At 41.1% G+C, this 22,494-nt stretch overlaps 1 protein-coding gene and 1 long non-coding RNA gene across 2 annotated transcripts; one reads left to right on the top strand and one right to left on the bottom strand.

Moving 5' to 3' along the window:
- Positions 1 to 13,714: 13,714 nt before the first annotated feature.
- Positions 13,715 to 18,266, bottom strand: LOC113036724 (uncharacterized). Its single transcript, XM_026193173.1, has one exon. It carries the CDS (start codon positions 17,974 to 17,976, stop codon positions 14,533 to 14,535), a length of 3,444 nt encoding a protein of 1,147 aa, XP_026048958.1. The 5' UTR covers positions 17,977 to 18,266; the 3' UTR covers positions 13,715 to 14,532.
- A 942-nt stretch (positions 18,267 to 19,208) lies between these two features.
- Positions 19,209 to 21,138, top strand: LOC113036725 (uncharacterized). Its single transcript, XR_003274490.1, has 3 exons — positions 19,209 to 19,811; positions 20,001 to 20,219; positions 20,927 to 21,138. It is a non-coding gene; the product is annotated as an uncharacterized LOC113036725 (long non-coding RNA).
- Positions 21,139 to 22,494: the final 1,356 nt, after the last annotated feature.

Raw genomic sequence — 22,494 nt, 5'->3', positions numbered from 1 at the left:
CCTTTGACCTCAGCATATATGTATAACCCACTGATAAGGCAGACTTTAAAGTCGCCTGTGGCAGGACACAGTTTACACATCACTGGCTGTCCGTATTCACTTGGCTAGTCTTTGCACCCAGGTAAAACATTTATCCACAAGATGGCGGCAAAACAAAGACTGTCTTGGCTGACCTAAGCAGCATGTCCCCTTTGCTGCAAGTCATTGGCCTGCTCATGTTCAACTCATGTCCTCTGTCTCTATTGAATAAAAAAAATTGAATAAAAAAATCTATTTTCATATTGTGTTTGGAAGAAGAGAAATAAGAAAAACTCCAAAGTTTCTTATTACATGATTAAAATCTTTTTAAAAGATCACAAGGAGAAATTTTGCAGGATAACTGTGTTCTTTCAGAGGAAAAATACTTTTAAAGAGCAGCTGTGCTCAGAGTGCAGAAAGAGTGAAGTCTCGTTGTTTATCACTGGTTTATTATTACTAGAAAAAGCATCATGTTTTCGTGAAATGAGTGACCTGACTTGAGTCAGTAAGCTGGAATGAAAAGCTGTTGATTTCTTTCATTTTTAAGAAAATGTGCTGAAGAGTTACAGCGAGGCATGTAAAAATAAGAGTAAATAAACAGGCTTATTTCCAATATCTAATAACCAGATGCACTCATTTGTCTATCCAGGTATGCTTTTACTGCATTTGCAGCGTGTTTGGCATCATTTTCCTGCTGAAACATGAAGCTGTTGCCAATCAGATGTTTTCTAAATTGTATTGCATGGTGGATCAAAATCTGATGGTACTTTTCTTTTTTCATAACTCCATAATTTTCCATTATTCAAATATGGATTCATCATCCGTAAAGCATGTTGCCACTGATTTTTAGTGCAGTTCTTGTGCAATTTGGCATTTGTTTTTGTTTTTTTTCTTATTTCTCATTGGCATGACTTTCAAATGCTTTAATCTGTTGTAGATATTTTTAGATGTTCAGCGTCTTCTTCTTCTTCTTGATGCAACTTTTCAAGGGTGATAACTGCCATTTCCTGTTTTGAATTTTGCAGTTCACCTGTGTCTCTGTGTCTCTCTCTCTGGTCAAAGTGGGCGCCTGACCCCGGGTCTCTCCTTTTATGGTTTGAAAAGGTCAGACTGACTCCAGCATGCACAACAAAAGTAGTGTGGGAACTGTCCAAAGTGTTGAAATGTACGTGTTACAGGTGGCAGCACCTGTAGACAGCTATATATGTGTCCTGTAAACAGGAAAGAAATGATCAGACAGGGAGACGTGGATTGCCGTTTCCTGAATACTCCGCCATTATTTATTCAAATTCACAATTATGCACTCCTTTCATTACTTTTACAGTATTACAACTGTGTATTTACTTATTCTTAACATAGCTCACACACACATTCTCCATATGTGTTACCAACTGTTACAATCTAGACTAAAGGGAATTAACACATTCCAAATCTAATAAACATGACCAATTTTCTTGTAAGACTTGGTTCAAAATGGTTGGTTGGTTGGTTCAAAATGGTTGGTTCAAACCCAAGACTTTGTGGACTGGTGCCAGCTGAACTACCTCCAGATCAACGCCAGTAGAACCAAGGAACTAGTGGTAGACTTCCGCAGGCACAAGCATTCTCCACTGCAACCACTGAACATCCAAGGTATGGACATTGAGGCTGTGGACAGCTACAGGTACCTTGGTGTTCATCTGAACAATAGACTGGACTGGACTCATAACTCAGACGCCCTCTACAGGAAAGGGCAGAGCAGGCTGTACCTGCTGCGGAGACTCAGGTCGTTTGGAGTGGAGAGCCCACTCCTGAAGACCTTCTATGACTCTGTGGTGGCTTCTGCTATCTTTTATGGTGTGGTCTGCTGGGGCGGCAGCATCTCTGCTGGGGACAGGAAGAGACTGAACAGGGTGATCCGAAGGGCCAGCTCTGTTCTAGGATGCCCTCTGGACCCAGTGGAGGTGGTGAGTGACAGGAGAATGGTGGCTAAGCTGTCATCACTGTTGGACAACATCTCCCACCCCATGCAGCAGACTGTGACAGCACTGAGCAGCTCCTTCAGTGGGAGACTGCGGCACCCGCGGTGTGGGACGGAGAGATTTCGCAGGTCTTTCCTCCCCACTGCTGTCAGACTCCATAATAAAGACTTTAACTGATCGAGCACACACATCCATACATATGCAATAATACTAAGTGCAATAATCCTTTCTGTCATCGTTGTATTTTTACTCAGTTGTATATAGCATTTATATTTGTATTCTATTTTTATCTTATTGTATATTTATTTTATTCTACTGTATATAGTATTTTATTTTATTCTATTCTGTACAGTTGTGTACTGTATTTATTCTTATTGTATCCTAATTTTTGCTTCATAACTTTTGCACTGTCCACTTCCTGCTGTGACAAAACAAATTTCCCACGTGTGGGACTAATAAAGGTTATCTTATCTTAAAATGAATTCCAACAGGACAAATCTATAAATCTCAAATAGCTTGAAAGAATGGTGTAATCAGCACCATCTTGACATGTGCACTGAATTCACGGAAACACTTTATGGCAGAAACAAGATACTAAAACAATACAGAATAACGGTGGAGCCGATCACTAACATCACAGAGCATAGGAGGTGTGTGACCCAAACTAACATGCTAACCTTAGCATGCTGCTAAAGCCGTAAACAAATACTTACAAAAGTGTAATTTACTGTACGACACAATGTTGTACGCTTTCACTTTCCAACCGTAATGGTTAGTCTATGCTATATAATGGGTGTGATTGCTATTATATTCTATTTCGGGCACGATACGAACCTGTAAACAGGAAAGAAATGATCAGACAGGGAGACGTGGCTTGCCGTTTCCTGAATACTCCGCCATTATGAGAAAACAGCGCGGAGCATGCGCTTCAGGCTGCTAACAACAGGCCAAACCATGGTCTCACACTGCCACCTATTGGTATAAAAATGAAGCGTCCGCTACAAATATCCCAGGGTAGTTACCAAGTTTCCTGTTACAATTACTGTAGTTATTTAGGGCATTTCCAAATGGAAATATCACTTACATTGAAAGTGAAATTACTTAAATTAATTCACATAAATGTGATCACACATTGGTGGGTATCACATACGCCTTGAATTTGTTGGGAGAGAAATGTTGGTGGTTGTGCTGTAAGCATAAAAAGTAACAGTATTGTGTGTATTTTGTACATAACAGGTTTTACCTAAAAAAAACACTTAAAGCTGTACTGTTCAGTTACACTGCAAAGACATGACGAAGCAAGTGCACCACCCACCTAATCAGTGCTCAGCTTGTCTAAAGGTCAAAGGCTGAAACCTCTGCATTGATTTTGGTCCATCAGTAAACAATCTCACACAAACTCAGCAGCTGAAGTTATTCCATTTGGATTTCAGTTAATGAACTCAATGGCAATTTAGGATGACGGCACCTTTTAATTTGAGGAACAAGCGTAGGTGTACTAAGGGATTAGTCTGAAGTACTCATGAGCTTGTTGAAGTAGAGAGGAGTTTGAGTGTGAAAGTCATTTTTTGATCTCATAATGAAGTCAAATTTTTCCAGAAATGGGCTGTTTTAACAAAAGTGGGTCAGACAAATAAACTTTTGTGCTCTCTGTCATTTCTTTTGTTTTCCATGTGAATAGTGGGAATAAAGAAAGTGAAGTCTACACCCTGAGGTTTAAATATCCACCATTTACCCCACAACCTTTAAATACTTATAAGGAATTCTTAGAAAATAAAAAAAAACCCTGTACTATTTTCCCCCTTTTATCCCCTCTGACTGCTGTCAAATGATATTCTAGGATAATTGGTAGTAATGTATTTCCAATATGTATTTCTGTCTAGTTATCCATTAAAGATTAACTTCGTTATCAAGCACTGTTATTGACGGTTAGCCACGCCCACTAAAAGGATCAGCCAATACAAATGCGAGTAGATCCCCCTCACCCTCCTCCTCACGCACACACCCTTCCCGCTGATGACCGTGAAGAAGTTTCACCGGTTCACCCTCCGGCAATGGATTGACGATTCATGTAAATAAAACAGATCGGCGCAGCTTAATACATAAAGGGCTCAGACATGACTCCCATTGACACTAGAACAGATACACACAGAGCATTAGAACCTCAGTAGGGCATGGGACAGATAAGTAAACTTAGAGAAGTTATTAATCACCTTATGAGCATTGCATTATTGAAGGGATGAGACCTATACATGGGGATTTACTAAAAGCTGAGGTACTGATGATACTCAGGATCCCTGATAACACAAAATGAGAAATTTAAACATCTGCCGTTTCTGACCCTGGTACACTGCTCTTGGGTATCCTCCTGACATGTATGTAACTGTGTGGGTGCAAATGTGTACATATGTGTAAATCTGTATGCAGATATGACAAATAATCTGTCTTTTATCAGATTATCTTCCTATATTGAAGCTAGAAGTAAGATGCTAGCTCTAAACGTGCAGCACTAAACTATCCACAGTGCTATAATTCTGTGTGTGTGCAATTTGTAGTTCTTTTCAAAAGGAAGAAAAATAAAAATGAATGCAGTGTGGAGGAGAAAGCAGCGAAGGATTCTGTCATAATCTTAACTGCATTGGGAAAAGGGGAGAAACATATAGCTTAGCAGAGGTAAATGGTTAACTCTCCCCAAGAATGAACAAAAAACAGAAGAGAAAATCTAAATTATCCGATATTTTGGAGGGAAAGAGGTTAACGCCTCATCCCCAGCAAAAAATGAGCAAACCTCAAATTAGAAAAATGGGGCATAAATGATCTTTCCTGTGTGTGGCAGGGTCCAGTTTTCTGTGGATTGACATATTTAAAGTACTCAAATGCATTCTCTAGCAAAAACTGCAGAACTAAATTACTTTATTCTAGTTCTATTCTAGTTTCCTTCTCGTTTGGCTCTCAGCGAAGGAGGTCGCACTTTTCTCCTCTCCTCTCCCTTATCTTCCCTGCTTAGCTTCTTATGTCCTCGTCTTGTCTCGTGCTTTTATTAATAATAAATAATAATAAACTTTATTTATAAAGCACACTAAAAAACCAAGGGTATACCAAGGTGCTTGACAAAAATAAAATAGGAAAAGGGAGATGGGAGGGAAAAGAGGAAGGACCAGGCACGTATCAATTATAAAAACCTTGACAATCATAAGATATAAGTAGTTCACAAGCATAACGGATAAAAATGTACCAACGCACACCAAGTGTTAACTAGGTTGGAAAGGCAAGATTAAACAAATAAGTCTTCAGCCGTGATTTAAACAGTGGCATAGAGTCAGACGCCCGGATAGCGACAGGAAGGTTGTTCCATAAGACCGCTACAGCAGCTACAGCAAACGCGCCGTCACCGCGAGACTTCAGCCGAGAACGAGGTTGCTCCAAAAGAATTTGGGTAGCAGATCTAAGTGCTCGGACAGGAGTGTGTAACTTGAGAAGCTCATTGAGGTAGCTTGGCGCCAAGTTATTAATGGTTTTGTAGGTGAAAAGTAACATTTTAAATTGAATGCGGTATTTAATTGGAAGCCAGTGCAAGCCAGTGAGAACAGGAGTGATGGAAGAAAACTTCCATCTATTACAAAACTATTACTTTTCCCTGGAACACTCTCTCACAGTTTGATCTCTAAAACCTAAAAGAGGAATTGTGGATTGATCAACTGGTCTCTGAATGCAATTGACACCCCTTCAACGAGAAGTCTGGGCTTGGGTGAGCCTGACTGCTGAAGATATCCACCTATTCGGAACCATGATAACAGGGTTCTTGCTGATCGGAGCTGGCTTGGCCCTGGCTTATCGAAGAATTAAGGAAGTGGAACCGGCAGTTCAAACCCCCACAAAGCTGCCCACTGGGATTAAAACGATGGGATGAGGCGCGAGTTTCTCGAAATGGGTCATTGAGTGCAACACGGATGAGATCTTGGAGAACCACACGGCTGCCGTGAATACTCAGAACAAGACCTCTGAGTGCAAACTGATTACATCTGGAGGGGCCAGCTCGGAATAACACCTCTGGGTGCAAATTGAACACATCTTGGGAAGTGCACCGCAGTTGTGAGTTCTCAGAACCTGCTCTTTGACCACAAGAATGACAACACCACGGAACGTAAGTTTGGATAACATCATAGGAAGCTCACGGCTCTCCAACGGCAGATTGAGAGACCAGTATTGGACTGTTAGAACAGCTTTGAAATTCTTATGAGCTGTTCGCACTAAAGTTAAAACCATCATCATTTCATGCAGCTACCCCTTCGGCGCCAGCTGTGGGCTCAAGGCTGGAGCTGAACAAAAACTCCCTGATAATGATTGTGTTTTGTCTGTTCCTGCCCATCCTATGCAAGGCCACCTGAGTTGGCTGGAAGACTGTTTACTTAGCCTGGCAGGGCGAAGGACAGTGTCTCAGCTTGACTCTGGACACACACACACACACACACATACACTTACACTGATAAGCACACACTCATCCCCCTCCCTTTCCAAACGCCTTCGATGCTTGTTTCCTGCGCGGGAACACGGCGGGTCTGTGTGCCGCGCTGGAATGGTAGCGCTGTGCAGGATGGCTGCTGTGTTCGCTTCAGATGACTCCTCACCCCCGACCCAACCCCGTGGCTTGTCATGTGTCTCACAATGTTGTGCTGTGGACATTTATGTGCTTTTGTGCAGAGGAGATTTTTTGTTTCCTGTTCCCATGCTGTCCTACCATGGAAGCACAGCATGAGTAGAGGTCTCTTTTTTCCCTCTTGTACTTTCCCACTGTAGTGTACAATTCAGTGTTTTTCTGTAACGCTACCGATCTCCGACTTGTATCCCCATGTAATGTCTGTGCTGTGTGTGTAAGGTCGGGGGTGGGGTTCCATTTCACTGCAGCACAACCTCCATGTGACGAATAAAGCTTTGATTGATTGAGTTACAGTGTGCAATGGTAGAGTTTGAAGCACTGAGGAGGGACATGCAGTCTGACCGGGCACTTGGCAACCAAGTACAAATTGGATTTCCGAAAAGGTCATTTTGGACAAGGAACATGAAAAAGAGAAAAAAAAAAAAGCCGAGGAAAGAGAAGGACTTTTCATTGGTATGGGGCAAACTGAGAAGATTAAAGTAAGGCAGAGTTGAGTCAGCATGATTAAACCTCTATAGGTGAGCGACTATTGACCTAGTACAATACAAATTTACAAACTGTTGAAGTAGACCTTTTACAATGCAATTAGAACTGTTTGTTTTTCAGGAGGTCTCAATGTTCATCATGGCCATCCAGCTGTATTGTAAACATAATACCAATTACATGTATTATTTACGGTCCAAAATTTACTATCATTCAAGTTAAGGAAAATGGGGTGTGAAGTAATTGTCTGCCTCAGAGTCCACCACCAAAATGTGTAACAAGGTCCAATTAGGGAATTTCTTATGAGTACTGTCTATAAACTGAAAATCCATGCACGGCTGAGAAAAGTTTTTTATTAGTCTGTTAAAAAGCTAAAGCTGTTTTAGCTTTTCAGTGGCTATTTTTCTATAAGAACAAAGGCTGTCAAGCTGTACAGTATTCAACTCAAGGTTGAACAGGCATGAAATTACAATGCCAGTCATCTAAAGGCACTTTATTATCTAAGGATAAACTGCAAAAATAAAACATTACAAAACAATTATTTATCTGACCCACTTTTAGCAAGAACTTTGGAGAAGAGGAACTCCCTTTTTAACAGGAATAAATGCCCAGTAGAACTGGGCACAGGGGGGAGTGGTCATCTGCTGCAACCAGCTGGGGTGAGGAGAAGGAGACAGGACTAAAACTATGCTGTGGAGGAGAGGCAGAGGTTGATAATAACTAATAATAACCCCAAAGAGAGACCTAAAAACTGGAGGCCCAGCTTCCCATTCTACTTTTAAATATTCTAGTAAGCTTAAAGTTTGAGAGTGAAGTGGGGAGATATAGTACTATAGGAGCAGGATGGTAATTAAAAAACAGATTTAACAAGGAGCCTATGAAGAGAAGTCAATAGGAGAAATATATTGTCATTCTAGTCCCTTTCAGTAGTCATGTTGCAACATTTTGATGTAGTTGAATGCGTTTTATGGAGTCTTTACAACATCCTGATAATAACAAATTACAGCGGGCCAGCCTAGAAGTGATAAATGTATGAACTTGTCTTCCAGCATCACTCTGGGACACGACTTTAGAGATATTGCAGAAATCGAAGAAAGCAGTCCTTAAAAAGTGCATATTAGTGCATATTGGGCCAAGAAACCTCACAGTGTTAATGGAGACCAAGGTAATGCCATTCAGAGCATTCCTTTAGGTTGACTGACAGGTGTGTGTTGCCTGGCTTCATGGATGGATGAGAGAGAGGGTGTCATCAGCACGGCAGAGGTATGTTGTGTCTTTTGTGGTACTACCTGAAGGAGGCATGTGTTATGTAAATAGAAATAGATCCTGGTGTGAAACCTTGTGAAGCTCAATGGTTAGTGTTGTGTGTGTGGGAGGATTCTTCGAATAACATGTTATGGTCAACAGTATTGAACATAGAGATCAATCCACTGTCAGAGGCCTTAAGAAGATCATTTTTTAACTTTCATCGAAGCTGTTTCCATACTGTGATGTGCTCTGAAACCTGACTGAAACTCTTTTAATAAGGCATTCCTTTGTGGCTATTTTCCAGCTGCTTTTGTGGGGATATTTAAAGTTGGAGATTGGCCTATGATTGGCTAGGACAGCTGGGTCAAGTGATGATTTTTGAGTGATGGTTTAACTACTGCCAACATGAAGAACTGTGTGGTCAATGTGGCATTGTCTAACTTAGCTTTGAAAATTCTGATTCTGTGGCTATAGAGGTGTGGAAAGTTTGATCAGCCATACAGGGAGTGCAGAATTATTAGGCAAATGAGTATTTTGTCCACATCATCCTCTTCGTGCATGTTGTCTTACTCCAAGCTGTATAGGCTCGAAAGCCTACTACCAATTAAGCATATTAGGTGATGTGCATCTCTGTAATGAGAAGGGGTGTGGTCTAATGACATCAACACCCTATATCAGGTGTGCATAATTATTAGGCAACGTCCTTTCCTTTGGCAAAATGGGTCAAAAGAAGGACTTGACAGGCTCAGAAAAGTCAAAAACAGTGAGATATCTTGCAGAGGGATGCAGCAGTCTCAAAATTGCAAAGCTTCTGAAGCGTGATCATCGAACAGTCAAGCGTTTCATTCAAAATAGTCAACAGGGTCGTAAGAAGCGTGTGGAAAAACCAAGGCGCAAAATAACTGCCCATGAACTGAGAAAAGTCAAGCGTGCAGCTGCCAAGATGCCACTTGCCACCAGTTTGGCCATATTTCAGAGCTGCAACATCACTGGAGTGCCCAAAAGCACAAGGTGTGCAATACTCAGAGACATGGCCAAGGTAAGAAAGGCTGAAAGACGACCACCACTGAACAAGACACACAAGCTGAAACGTCAAGACTGGGCCAAGAAATATCTCAAGACTGATTTTTCTAAGGTTTTATGGACTGATGAAATGAAAGTGAGTCTTGATGGGCCAGATGGATGGGCCCGTGGCTGGATTGGTAAAGGGCAGAGAGCTCCAGTCCGACTCAGACGCCAGCAAGGTGGAGGTGGAGTACTGGTTTGGGCTGGTATCATCAAAGATGAGCTTGTGGGGCCTTTTCGGGTTGAGGATGGAGTCAAGCTCAACTCCCAGTCCTACTGCCAGTTTCTGGAAGACACCTTCTTCAAGCAGTGGTACAGGAAGAAGTCTGCATCCTTCAAGAAAAACACGATTTTCATGCAGGACAATGCTCCATCACACGCGTCCAATAACTCCACAGCGTGGCTGGCAAGAAAGGGTATAAAAGAAGAAAAACTAATGACATGGCCTCCTTGTTCACCTGATCTGAACCCCATTGAGAACCTGTGGTCCATCATCAAATGTGAGATTTACAAGGAGGGAAAACAGTACACCTCTCTGAACAGTGTCTGGGAGGCTGTGGTTGCTGCTCCACGCAATGTTGATGGTGAACAGATCAAAACACTGACAGAATCCATGGATGGCAGGCTTTTGAGTGTCCTTGCAAAGAAAGGTGGCTATATTGGTCGCTGATTTGTTTTTGTCTTGTTTTTGAATGTCAGAAATGTATATTTGTGAATGTGGAGATGTTATATTGGTGTCACTGGTAAAAATAAATAATTGAAATGGGTATATATTTGTTTTTTGTTAAGTTGCCTAATAATTATGCACAGTAATAGTCACCTGCACACACAGATATCCCCCTAAAATAGCTAAAATTAAAAACAAACTAAAAACTACTTCCAAAAACATTCAGCTTTGATATTAATGAGTTTTTTGGGTTCATTGAGAACATGGTTGTTGTTCAATAATAACATTATTCCTCAAAAATACAACTTGCCTAATAATTCTGCACTCCCTGTATATGTAAGCATTTAAACACTGCAGAGATTAGAATTAACAGTAACAGTATTGTAGAAATTCATTTCACCGAAACAATAACGTGGCGCACAGTGTGACATCAAAAAATGCGCACACCTTTGACGCTGCGTTTTCTCCATTTTTCTAGTCCACACTTAAATGCAAAAACGGAGTTTTCAAAAATATCCACCCTGGCCGGAGTTTTTGAAATCTTCGTTTTCAGTGACCAAAAACGCCGTTTACGTGTGGACGAAAGGTGCAAACGCATAGAAAGAGCTGCGTTTTCAAGAATGCCCGGGTACGTGTGGACGTAGCGCATGCACCAGTTTATTGTATTTCCAGACTTGCTTTCGGCACAATTTACAGTGCACGCTACTCTGTTTTTTGTCAGACTTGAAATAGCCAAAATACCTTCACACTACGGAACTTCTATGGCTCTTCCGTTCGACAATCTCTCTGGCATTGGAACCATCATCTGTTTTCTCTTCGGTCACGCTCGGTTGATTTTTCTAGTCGGCACATTCATTTCCTCCATTACCCGGGCGGTACGGTGGCTGGCTGCTTCCCAAACAAATACACGTGTGTGGCTTGGCACTTGTGCTGTACGTAACAAGTCACGTGACGTGACGCTGCGGCTGTGATTGGTTCGCCTCTGCGCTACTTAATTTGGATTGGCTGTTCTTTTCTTTTTCTTTTTTTTTCAAGAGGACAAGAGTGGCGAGGTCTATCGCGATAGTTAAATTTTTCTATCGAGAAAAAGTTATATCGCGATACATATCGTTATCGTTCTATCACCCAGCTCTAATGCTGTGTAAAAAAATAAGTTGTGTAAACCTCATTTGTGTTTCCTGTGCTCATTTTTAGGGAGTATCCCATTTCAAAGTGCCCAAAGTGAGCTTTTACGCAAAGCTTGTTTCATTTAGGTTTAATCGAGTCTAATTGGGCTCTATCTTAATTGTTGATGGTTTCATTTTATTTCATATTGCAACATTCGTTTTGAAAATATGAAGGTGGCAAAGTGGTTAAATGTTTTACTTTCACAAAACGTGTAGCTCTGTAATCTGAATTAACAAATTAGACTGAGATAAAAAATCTGTAATTAGCCCCAAACAGGAGATTGTGCAATACTGTACAACCGCTATTTCATTTTTTTGTTTTCTGATAGAAGCTTACGCCTCTTTGTCAGCTGAAACTCTATTTAACTGCGTTATTTTAAATGTCTTATATTTAAACGAGGAGATAGTGCACACATCTGTTTCCAAACAAACTTTTCTGTCTCAAAATCCCAAACTTTAGGTGTTACATATCAGTGTGCAGTGTGTAAAAACACGGGAACAGCCTCTAATATTACAGTTGGGAATGGAGAAATTACAAACCATAATGCCTTCACACAGATTAAACTTGCAAAAAGTGCACAGAAAATAATCCCTTTAGCCACAGGTAAATAATCTGGCGGTTGTTTAAACGACAGAAGGGCAGAATTCTGCCCTTTATCTCTGATAGTTTCCAAAAAAGCTCCTGGTTACATCTTTGCTTAAAAAAAATCACGTGGGAATCAGACAGGTGAATGCTGACTGGCTGATAGCCCGCTGCAGCCGTTAGCTGAAATGTACGCTCGAGATATTTAAAACAGAAAAGTGATCCCGTGTCTGCCTCATCAGGTGAAATGGGATCCAGGAAAGCAGTTTGCTCATTGCCCCGGTCCCAGAGAGACATGTAATTAAAATCAATTGGGCCCCTGTTGCGATGACAGCTCTAATTTCACACTTGATACCAAAATAATTAAAGAGCCCGAAGCGTTTTCAGTACAAATGAACTGCTGCAGGGGTGTGGTTGGCATGAGGAGCAGCGGCTTTAACAGCAAAATACAAAAACAGTCATTTTGCTTTTAGATATAAATAAACAGCTAGACAAAAGCTTCAGTGACAACAATGGGAGGATTACTTAATGAGAACATGGACACACAGTTCTCACCCTTATATTCTTACATAAACAGAAAATAAGTATTCCTGTTTTCATGTAAATACTGAGTGCTAGGCCTTTGCGCTACTCAGTGTTTGGCATGCAAATATGACAATCGGTTTGGGCTTGCATTTAGATTTAAAGGGTTTAGCCTGGAGGGATCTTATCTCTGACCTGTGCTCTCATGATAAACAGCAATAAACTGTGTTTCAGCGTCTTTACGGAAGGCTGCGAAATAAAAAGATGCTCATATTCACTTGCATTTGTTACCCTGTTGTTATCTTCATGTCGGTTACCTTCACGTGCTGCTCTTTGGCAGTTTTACAGATTTTATTCTGAACATCTTTCTGAAGTGACTGGTTTTTGCTTGTATTCAGCAGAAACTGGAAACTAATCCAACTTGCTGAATGTATTTACACAGTCTTGTTTGCCTCCAGTGCAGTGTCTTTGTCACAAATGTGAGAAACAAATTAAAAGGTGATCATGCCAAAAGGTAGTGAAATTAATACAAAATTGTGAAGGCAAAGTGCCAGAAGAGTAAATACATGGTCACAAACTGTGTATCAGGTAAAATTGTCTAAGTGAGGGTTATGCTTGTGTTTTACTATAACACCATCTAGTGGATATCTAGTGCTCATTGTTCTTTGACAAATACTTTCAAATAGCTTCACAGTGCAAAGCAACCAGAACTGAAGGCAGATACAGTAAAGGCCTCGCAAGGGAGGAAACAACATTTGATATCTATGAGTTCTACACTCCAAATTATTAACAAAAAAACTTGCTTGTTCAATCCAATTTGAGCCTTTGAAAATGGGGGGATTGTATGAAAAAGGCCTAACTCCTGAACGAGCATTTTCAAGGATTTCAAGCACCTGTACCTGTTCAATGTTCACTTGAAAGACCCCCTTATAAAGTACTTCTAGCTGAAATGATGAGGACAAAATCCGTGCTGCTTGTTTGTGAAAAATCTGAAAGTTGTGGCTGTATAGACAAACACAGTGAAAAATTTCTGAAGTCTCAGTGTCTCCCTGTGTGTTGATGCAGAATGTGTGCACACAGAAGACTCAGTGCCAGTTATCAATTTAGTTATTTATTTTTTGCACTGCATTAGATAACATCAAAATAGTGTTTTCAAAAATGACAATAATATTCCCAATTGTGTTATTTTTATGTTGTAATCTTTATGAAAAAACTTAAAAAACAAACAAACAAAAACAAAACACCTACCTCATAATCTTTTGAGTCTGGTATATGGCGGGGCGCTGTGGACACCCAAGTTTGTGAATGCAATAACTCAAGAACGAGACAATGTAGAATTTTTAAATTAATACCATGGTAGCATTTACTAAAAATCTCTGTAAGGTTTAAATCTCAGGGACCTTGACTTCAAGGTCAGAGCTTAACTTTTCTAAAGAAAAGAGGATTTTCCCATTTATAAAACATGTATGTCTACTAGGAGGCTAAAGGTTAGCACTATATTTAAAAAGAGTTACAAACAACAATTAGATGATGCTTAAAGCTGGTTTATTTAATAAACATCCAGTTTATTTCCAATTTGGATCAAATTATGTCTGATTGAAGGACTGATGTAATGGTAAGTTGTCCGCTGCTCCGCTTTGAATATTGGTAAGAACTTGACACAGAGATTACTTAATGGATTTTAAGCAAAATTGTGCCTTAGTTCAAGAACATATTCATCAGTTGTTTTTATGTTTTTAGGCTTTTTTTCCCTTTTCAATTTTCACAAGAATTGCTAGTTCCCCTAGAGTTTTGGCCACCTCAACAATCAAGTGATTCCCTATGAGCAAGCAATGAGCGACAGTGGGAAGGAAAAACTCCCTTCTAAAAGGAAGAAACCTTCGACAGAACCAGGCTCTTAAAGGGACAGCCATCTGTCGCGACTGGTTGGGGTGGGGGGAGTGAAAATTAAAAAAGACAAAAAAGCCAAAGTGATCATTATTGGAGCAGCTTAATTAATTCTTGCAATGTAATCTGCTGTTAATGGCTTTTTACAATCCCTGTTTGTGTTTTTGTCATTTTTGTCCGTGGTTGAAGCAATGCTGGAGATTGATTCTCTATGATCTTTCTGTTTTGAAGGCTGCTGAGAGACCACAAGGTTTGGTCCCCGTTTGCTACTCATGTCAGGGAGAACTCTTAGAGAGGCCAGGACTGAAAAAGGGGTGGTGGAGAACCTCCGAGGGTGTTATGCGCTGGTTTGGATCCAATGCTAACATCTCTTTGATTAGGCTGACAAATACATTTTGGATTTTTTCCCGGCCCCACATTATACTCAGCATTAGTCCAAGGTCATCGAGGCACTTAAGTTTTATGGATCGAGTGTCGTTGGACTGATAATCTGTTTCATCTTGAAATTGTCTTTCGGTCTTAAATGTCCAGCGTTGTCCGTTGTAGTTGTCTTTTATGAAATAGTTATCAGTGTAAAAGCCAGAGTCTAAAACATGATCTGGTGGCTGTCCCTGGGTCTGTATGATGAATTTCAAAACATCATAATCATCTCTCCCAGGGTAGAAAGGATACCCTGTAGCAAGCTCCACAGCTACCAGCCCCAGGGACCACATGTCTATTGCTTCATTAAATAGACTACCAATCATAACCTCAGGTGCTTTATAACCAACCGTCCCCACACAGTCACCAGGAATCACTGTAGATGCGGGACATGCAACGCCAAAGTCTATAAGTTTGACTTTGATGGGACACTCATAGCGGTCCACAACCATTATGTTTCCAGGTTTGAGGTCAGCATGCACTATTCCCACAGAACCCAGGTGGGACAGGGCATTTGTGAGTTGATGTAAAATTGGCCTGATTTCGCTTATGGGGAGACCCTGGTTTTCCGGGTCCTCTATGTAGTCCCACAGGCATTGGTCAAGGAGTTCAAAATTTAAGCAGATGCGGTCACCGTCGATGAAAAAGTCGTTCCATTGAACAATGTTGCATCTATCTGCATCCAAGCCTCGCAGCTGCTCCAGGATGAAAATTTCCATTTTTGCCTGTTGCAGAATTTCAGGTTTATTTTTGTTGACTTTAATAGCAACAAATTCGTTGGTTTTTGTATTGCAACATTTGGTTACAATACCAAAGCCCCCTTCTCCAAGGAAACCCTCTACCTTGTAGTGACCTCCCAAAAAGGTCCCTTTAGATATTTCAAGATCATCTATAGAGGAGGATGTGTTGGATGATGCGTTGACGTATTCTTGTTGAGAAAATTCTTCTGAGTATTGGGAACTGCAGCTGATTTTCTGTGATTCTTCTCTTTTGCAACTAGAAGGCTGCTGAGAGACCACAAGGTTTGGTCCCCCTGTGCTACTCATGTCAGTGCAGGGAGAACTCTTAGAGAGGCCAGGATTGAAAAAGGGGTGGTGGAGAACCTCCGAGGGTGTTATGCGCTGGTTTGGATCCAATGCTAACATCTCTTTGATTAGGCTGACAAATACATTTTGGATTTTTTCCCAGCCCCACATTATACTCAGCATTAGTCCAAGGTCATCGAGGCACTTAAGTTTTATGGATCGAGTGTCGTTGGACTGATAATCTGTTTCATCTTGAAATTGTCTTTCGGTCTTAAATGTCCAGCGTTGTCCGTTGTAGTTGTCTTTTATGAAATAGTTATCAGTGTAAAAGCCAGAGTCTAAAACATGATCTGGTGGCTGTCCCTGGGTCTGTATGATGAATTTCAAAACATCATAATCATTTCTCCCAGGGTAGAAAGGATACCCAGTAGCAAGCTCCACAGCTACCAGCCCCAGGGACCACATGTCTATTGCTTCATTAAATAGACTACCAATCATAACCTCAGGTGCTTTATAACCAACCGTCCCCACACAGTCACCAGGAATCACTGTAGATGCGGGACATGCAATGCCAAAGTCTATAAGTTTGACTTTGATGGGACACTCATAGCAGTCCACAACCATTATGTTTCCAGGTTTGAGGTCAGCATGCACTATTCCCACAGAACCCAGGTGGGACAGGGCATTTGTGAGTTGATGTAAAATTGGCCTGATTTCGCTTATGGGGAGACCCTGGTTTTCCGGGTCCTCTATGTAGTCCCACAGGCTTTGGTCAAGGAGTTCAAAATTTAAGCAGATGCGGTCACCGTCGATGAAAAAGTCGTTCCATTGAACAATGTTGCATCTATCTGCATCCAAGCCTCGCAGCTGCTCCAGGATGAGAATTTCCATTTTTGCCTGTTGCAGAATTTCAGGGTTATTTTTGTTGACTTTGATAGCAACAAATTCGTTGGTTTTTGTATTGCAACATTTGGTTACAATACCAAAGCCCCCTTCTCCAAGGAAACCCTCGACCTCGTAGTGACCTCCCAAAAAGGTCCCTTTAGATATTTCAAGATCATCTATAGAGGAGGATGTGTTGGCTGATGCGTTGACGTATTCTTGTTGAGAAAATTCTTCTGAGGTTTGGGAACTGCAGCTGATTTTCTGTGATTCTTCTCTTTTGCAACTAGAAGGCTGCTGAGAGACCACAAGGTTTTGTCCCCCTGTGCTACTCATGTCAGTGCAGGGAGAACTCTTAGAGAGGCCAGGATTGAAAAAGGGGTGGTGGAGAACCTCCGAGGGTGTTATGCGCTGGTTTGGATCCAATGCTAACATCTCTTTGATTAGGCTGACAAATACATTTTGGATTTTTTCCCAACACCCCCTTATCTTCAGTAGTTGTTCAAGGTCATCGAGGCACTTAAGTTTTATGGATCGAGTGTCCTTGGACTGACAACCTGTCTCATCTTGAAATTGTCTTTCGGTCTTAAATGTCCAGTGTTGTCCGTTGTAGTTGTCTTTTATGAAATAGTTATCAGTGTAAAAGCCAGAGTCTAAAACATGATCTGGTGGCTGTCCCTGGGTCTGTATGATGAATTTCAAAACATCATAATCATTTCTCCCAGGGTAGAAAGGATACCCAGTAGCAAGCTCCACAGCTACCAGCCCCAGGGACCACATGTCTATTGCTTCATTAAATAGACTACCAATCATAACCTCAGGTGCTTTATAACCAACCGTCCCCACACAGTCACCAGGAATCACTGTAGATGCGGGACATGCAAAACCAAAGTCTGTAAGTTTGACTTTGATGGGACACTCATAGCGGTCCACAACCATTATGTTTCCAGGTTTGAGGTCAGCATGCACTATTCCCAAAGAACCCAGGTGGGACAGGGCATTTGCGAGCTGAAATAACACTGGCCTGATTTCTGTTACTGGGAGAACCCGGTTCCTCCGGTACCGCATGTACTGCCACAGGCTTTCATCGAGGAGTTCAAAATTTAAGCAGATGCGGTCACCGTCGATGAAAAAGTCGTTCCATTTAACAATGTTGCATCTATCTGCATCCAAGCCTCGCAGCTTCTCCAGTATGTAAATTTCCATTTTCGCCTGTTGCAGAATTTCAGGGTCGCTCTTGTTGACTTTAATAGCAACGACTTTGTTGGTTTTTGTATTGCAACATTTGGTTACAATACCAAAGCCCCCTTCTTCAAGGAAACCCTCGACCTTGTAGTGACCTCCCAAAAGGGTCCCTTTACATATTTCAAGATGATTTGAGGTGAAAGTCATCTTGACTGAAATGTGTTTGTTTGCTCAGTGAATTGGTGAGAACGTTTAAAAAAAATTTCAGTGACTCTGAAGAGGTTTACAAATACTTTCAAATATAGCTCTGGTCGAACGTTTGAAGGCTGCGAACAAACTGACTAAAACTTGCTGCTCCTGACCCCTATTTATAGAAAAACTTCAAAGGCTCAAAGGCATGTGCTTGTGACATCATCACATGTCCTTGTGACATCATCACATGTCCTTGTGACATCATCACTCTTCATGAATCAGATTGTCACATGACATTTTAGAATGGGGATGTTTTTTTTTAAAACCGTTTTCAAATTTAACCCTCTGTGGTCCAGGGTATAATTGGCCGTTCTTGACTATTTTTGATTTTACCTCTATATTTCACCTTTAAAATATGTTTTTCTTGCCTTATTTGGCACCATTATTTTCAGCACAACCTCAAATATCTCAAAGTCAAAGTCAACTTTATTTGTCAATTCTGCCACATGTACAGGACATACAGAGAATAGAAATTTCGTTACTCTCAAACCCTAGATGAAATAGCAAATGAACATTTAAATATAAGAGAGTGATTAAAAAATGCAAATAAAATAATTAAAAAGTAAAAATTTAAATAAATACAATACAATTTAACAAGAAAGCTATGCAATATACAATATACAATATTCAGGTAAGGGTAAATGACATTGAGTGTAAACCAGGCAGAGTAGTGCAAATAGGCAAATAGTGCAAATGGAGATCTAGTAATATACGGTTAGAGATAGTATAACAACAAAGTCTTATGAGGTAATGGCAGTCCAATGCTCCACAAAGTGACTGGTAACTGGTGCAGGCCAGTGAGTGTGTGTGTGTGTATGTGACAGAGTTCAGTGAGACCATGGAGGAGAGGAGGGGAGAGGGGGCAGAATCGGGAGGGAGTTAAGCTTCCTGACAGCCTGATGGATGAAGCTGTCCTTCAGTCTGCTGGTCCTGGCCTGGAGACTCCGCAGTCTCCTCCCTGACGGCAGCAGCTTGAAGAAGCTTTGCATTGGGTGCGTGGGATCAGCCGCTATGCAAAGGGCTTTTTTAGTGAGACGGGTGCTGTAAATGTCCTGGAGGGAGGGGAGAGAGACACCAATGATCCTCTCTGCAGCTCTCACTATGCGTTGGAGGGTTCTATGACAGGACGCATTGCAGGCTCCAAACCACACAGTGATGCAGCTCGACAGGATGCTCTCGATGGTGCCTCTGTAGAAAGTGTACATGAGAAATTTGAGTTATTGTTTTCATTTTGGTATACTATATTAGCACAGTTGATCTAAATTAATAACACAATAAATTGTGTGTGCATCTCCTGTTTTGTCATGGTTGTATGTCCCGGTTCGTGACAGGCTGCATGAGCTCATCTGCTGGGAGTGTAGTACTGTAGAATTTCAGGCATAAAAACGTGGTTTTCACAGACCTTGTCACAGGGTCTGAGTTGGAAGATTTTGGTAAAGCTTTGTCCCTGAGGTAGTTGAAAAACCCCAGTTGGGTAAAGCGTTTGGGTTTTTTTGTTAACAGACATGCTTATCTATTTAGTTGGTGTTATTTTTTCAGCTAAATTTTTTAGTGCAATTAGCACTTTCAGCATCAATCCATAGCAATGTGTTGTATTTTTCACATTGTCTGTGTGTAAAATACATATGTAAGCATAGATTACACAAAGGATCCTGCACGCCAAGCTGGATACAAATAGAAATCCCTGGAAACAATTCTTTCTGCGCTTAAGAGCAGCTTCCTATTGCAACGCTGGAGGATTTGTCACCATTACTGGATACGCTGCAGAAGCACAGCAAAGCAGTGACTGTGTGGAGTCGAAAACTATTACACCAACTACACTACACAGTCACCCACATTACTCCCTCCAACAGAGGTGGACAACGTCTTTGGGACAACGTCACAGAACACAGAAACGTCACAGGGCTTTGGAGCGTGACGTTACATGAGGCGGGCCACGCCCCCTGCCGCCATCACAGTAGGCCAGACAAAGGATACAGGTGTAGTCGGTTGCAACGTTAAAGCTCACGATCGTGAAGGCAAGAAACTGGATTAATCTTTTAATCGTTTTCCATCCTGGCGGCAACGTGAGGGATCCCATGTATCCGATATCACCAAACAAAGACGCCAGGCATGGATTGCAGCGGTGAGACGAGCGGATATCGAGTTCCGTGCAATCCCCAGCTTTTTGTTGGTTTGCTCGCGGCATTTTCTCTCCGGTGAGTTCTAAAGTAATTCATATCACTATCCGATTGTTGAGTCTGACGTCACTAGCCGTGTCTGGGCCTAAACTCTGCTGCAGGTCCATATATCAAATGATCACTGTGGCATTACTGAGAGTTAAAACACTGTCTTAAGTCTTTCATCTTTAATAAAATTATCAGCGTTCTGCTCTACCAGGTGTAACAACTGAGTTAAACATCCAGGCATCCATGACAATGGAATTTATGACATATGAGTTAGAAGTTAGCAGCAAGTTAGCTCGCTAGCTTCTATCTAAATACAATATAGCATGTCCTGACTGCGGGGTTTTGGAAACAAATTAAAACGTACAGCTTTCTTATCACTTCCAACATAAATGAAGACAGAAAACTAAACAGCAGTGACATTTGTAGGGTTACTGAAGTTGGGCTAGCTGGTATATAATGATGTGCTACGTGACCGCTAGTAACACAGCTATGTTAGCACAATATAAACACGCTAACTTTTTTTCCACTCGATAAAAGTTAACGTGAGTGTTCTCGGTGGTCAGGAACAAATGTAATCGCATGGCAGGATGCTGTAAAAGGACCAAACCAAAAGGCTTTTAGTGGGTTTTTTTTTCAATGCGCTGCGGTCATAGATAATGAGATAAAACATGCTAATGTGTGATGCTGCAGAACCACGTCATGTCGACTGAGTAGCTTTTGATTTGGCATTATTGCAGGCAAACCAGCATATGAAATGGATGTAACAAATCCAGTGGTGATGGGAGTGACAGCGTCACGGAAGCTGAAGGGCAGACGAAGGACTGTGTGTGCAGTCAACAGGGCAGAGCAGAAATAAACCGGCTGTTGGAGGAGAACAGACTGCTTCGAGCACAGTTGCAAAAGACAGAGCTGAATGAAACTTTCTTAAAGGACGATACCGAAAAAGTAAGATATTACACTGGACTATATTGTTATGCAGTCTTAATGTCCCTCTTCAACACTGTCAAAGATTTCCTGCCAATACCGAAGAAACTGACAGGTTTCCAAATGCTCTTACTCACACTAATGCGTCTGAGACTTGATCTTCCAGTCCAGCATCTTTGTCATCTATTCCATGTGTCGCACAAAACACTGTCTTCTGTCTTCACCGATACCGTTGATGTTTTGTATGCCCACTTAGGAGCACTGGTGCACTGGCCTGAGAGGCACTGTCTGCAGGCGACAATGCCTCCACAGTTTACTGAAACTTTTGGAAAACGAGTAGCAATCATTGTTGACTGTTTTGAGATTCGAACAGAAAGACCATCTAATTTAAAGGCACGCGCACAAACATACTCTCATTACAAGGGTACACAGACCATAAAATACCTCATCGGGATTACACCCCATGGAGCTATTTCTTTCATTTCCAGGGGATGGGGGGGTCGTGCATAGAGCAGGGCGATATGGCCAAAAATATTTATCACGATATATATTTGAAAATTTGCGATAACGATATAACCGACGATATAATTGATGCGAGACAAAATACAACTCCACAACATTACTAGCGCAAAAAGACAACCTTCCATTTATTTTCACCTAAACAAGAAGCTGGTTTTTATGTACATTAAAGCTTTATAAAAATGTAACAGTGCAAATGCAAATTCCTTGCTGAAAGTTTAACCAAAAGGCATTTCCAGTAGAAATGGGCTGACATATTGTGATATTATTCTGTTATTATATGTTACCTTATATATGTAATCAAAGTAGTTGAATTAGAATACTGCTGTAGATCATATTATACCCTTTAATATAGAGTGTGTGATCTGTATGTAGTTTAGTTCTCGTTATACTTTTGAGTTAAAAGAACATATTCACTGATTAGTTTATTAGATAAGTGTGCATCACTCTGTATCCTTGATCTGCTGTGAATGTATTACATGCTTAATTGTTGAATCATGAAGAGAAGATTGTAAGCAGGAGACTCTGTGTCTAAGACAGGGGAGATAGACAGACCACATTCCATACCCCCACCTTACAGAAAAGCGGAGAGACAACTGCCGAGGTCATAACTTAGGAGCTGTAACAGAGAAAGAATGTGATGTTTTGGCTTTTACGACTAGATGGGGGCCACTAGAGACTATAAAAAGCTGAGCAACCTGTCACCATTTTGAGACTTGCTGTGACCCTCTGCATGCAGCTCTCCCCATCATGATGGCTTAAATGCTCATAAGTGTTGAATTCTATGGAAATAAATGATTGTTGATTGAGCATTTATACACCGAGTATTGTCCTTCCTTCAGCCCAAAGATTCAAAGAATTG

This window comes from Astatotilapia calliptera, chromosome 14 (genome assembly GCF_900246225.1).
Source record: "Astatotilapia calliptera chromosome 14, fAstCal1.2, whole genome shotgun sequence".
Classification (NCBI taxonomy): domain Eukaryota; kingdom Metazoa; phylum Chordata; class Actinopteri; order Cichliformes; family Cichlidae; genus Astatotilapia; species Astatotilapia calliptera.
This window is presented reverse-complemented; position numbering and strand designations above follow the sequence as displayed.

What these genes read in the sequence shown, in the direction of transcription:
- LOC113036724 (XM_026193173.1), bottom strand. Translation starts at nt 17,976, where the DNA reads ATGACTTTCACCTCAAATCATCTTGAAATATGTAAAGGGACCCTTTTG.